Source organism: Echeneis naucrates, chromosome 12, assembly GCF_900963305.1.
Source record: "Echeneis naucrates chromosome 12, fEcheNa1.1, whole genome shotgun sequence".
NCBI classification, from domain to species: Eukaryota; Metazoa; Chordata; class Actinopteri; order Carangiformes; family Echeneidae; genus Echeneis; species Echeneis naucrates.
The window spans coordinates 10544410-10545525 of NC_042522.1; the positions used below are offsets into that span (position 1 = coordinate 10544410).

Consider the following 1116-nt stretch of genomic DNA (forward strand, 5'->3'; position numbering starts at 1 on the left):
GCTCTTGTGGCATACCTGACCTCGTTCACATAAAGAATGAGAGTCATCTTGGCATGGACGGGACAAGAGGCGACGGGTCACGGGGGCCCTCCTTGGGCCGGCGCCGTGCTGCCTGGACGGGAAACCTCCTCAGGAGTATCCAGGGATGAGCAGAAACTGGCTCATCCTGTTCTTCAGGATGAGCATTTCCAAGGCGAGAAGCTTCACAGCATCGGATCAAGAGAGAAGCCTGGTCCCGGATCAGCGTTCGGGGAGGCTAATCTCAGGAACCCAGTCGTTCAGACGCCGGCTCTCCTCACAGAACAGGTGCAGCTTCTCCAGAGCCGGATCCTCCCAAGACCCGTCAGCTGGGTTCTGTTCAAACAGGAAGAGGAGAGACCATTCAGTCACGTGCATCTTTCAAAACAGCACCACATGTGAACATGATCACCAAATGTTTGGATCAGCTGATGTTTGGATAGAGAACTACACACCGTGATGAGGACGCAGTGAGCATCTTCCAGCTGCTCCGCCTTGTCACCAACTATCTCAGCCAGACGCTGCATGTCGCTCACTCTGACGATGCTGATGTCGTTGTCGAAGCAGAAGGACTGGATGAGGGTGAAGTGGATCTGGAGAGCGATGTCGCATTCAAACTCTTCATCCATGGCCAGGATGCAGAAGGACACGCTGTCCGGGTCTCTGTGGACAAAGAAAAGACACCTCCTGTTAGCTACATATATTGAAGTGGAGTCGTGAAAGAAAATACCAGAGTATTATTTAAGTCACGTTGAGTTTACTCACTCAGTCATGATTTTAGCACTCTCATAGACTCCCACAGTGAGTCTGTCCTCATTCTCAGCACACAGCAGTGCTTCCCTCAGAGATTTCCCAGGAGACTGCATGATCACGTTTGTATCTCACAGTTCAGCTGATGGGGTCAGAAAGTCCAGAAAAGAGAGTTTGTGCTGCTGCCTGAACTCTCACAGCATTTATACTGCGGACCGGCACACGCTCACTTCCTGATTGGCTGCTGGGGGCACAATGGCTACAGCAGGCTTCCAGCCCCCACCCCACCCTGAGGGACGCGTGGCTATAGAAAGTCTTAGAAAGTTGGGGGCAGCTTTGGTTGAAAGG

At 52.4% G+C, this 1116-nt stretch overlaps 1 protein-coding gene across 1 annotated transcript; it reads right to left on the reverse strand.

Moving 5' to 3' along the window:
• Positions 1-240: 240 nt before the first annotated feature.
• LOC115051789 (growth arrest and DNA damage-inducible protein GADD45 gamma-like) lies at positions 241-890 on the reverse strand. The gene is made up of 3 exons (XM_029515444.1): positions 784-890; positions 474-681; positions 241-354 (listed from the first exon to the last, which is right to left on the reverse strand). The coding sequence occupies exons 1-3, from the start codon at positions 882-884 to the stop codon at positions 241-243; spliced, it is 423 nt and encodes a 140-aa protein (XP_029371304.1). The 5' UTR covers positions 885-890.
• Between the last annotated feature and the right edge of the window lie 226 nt (positions 891-1116).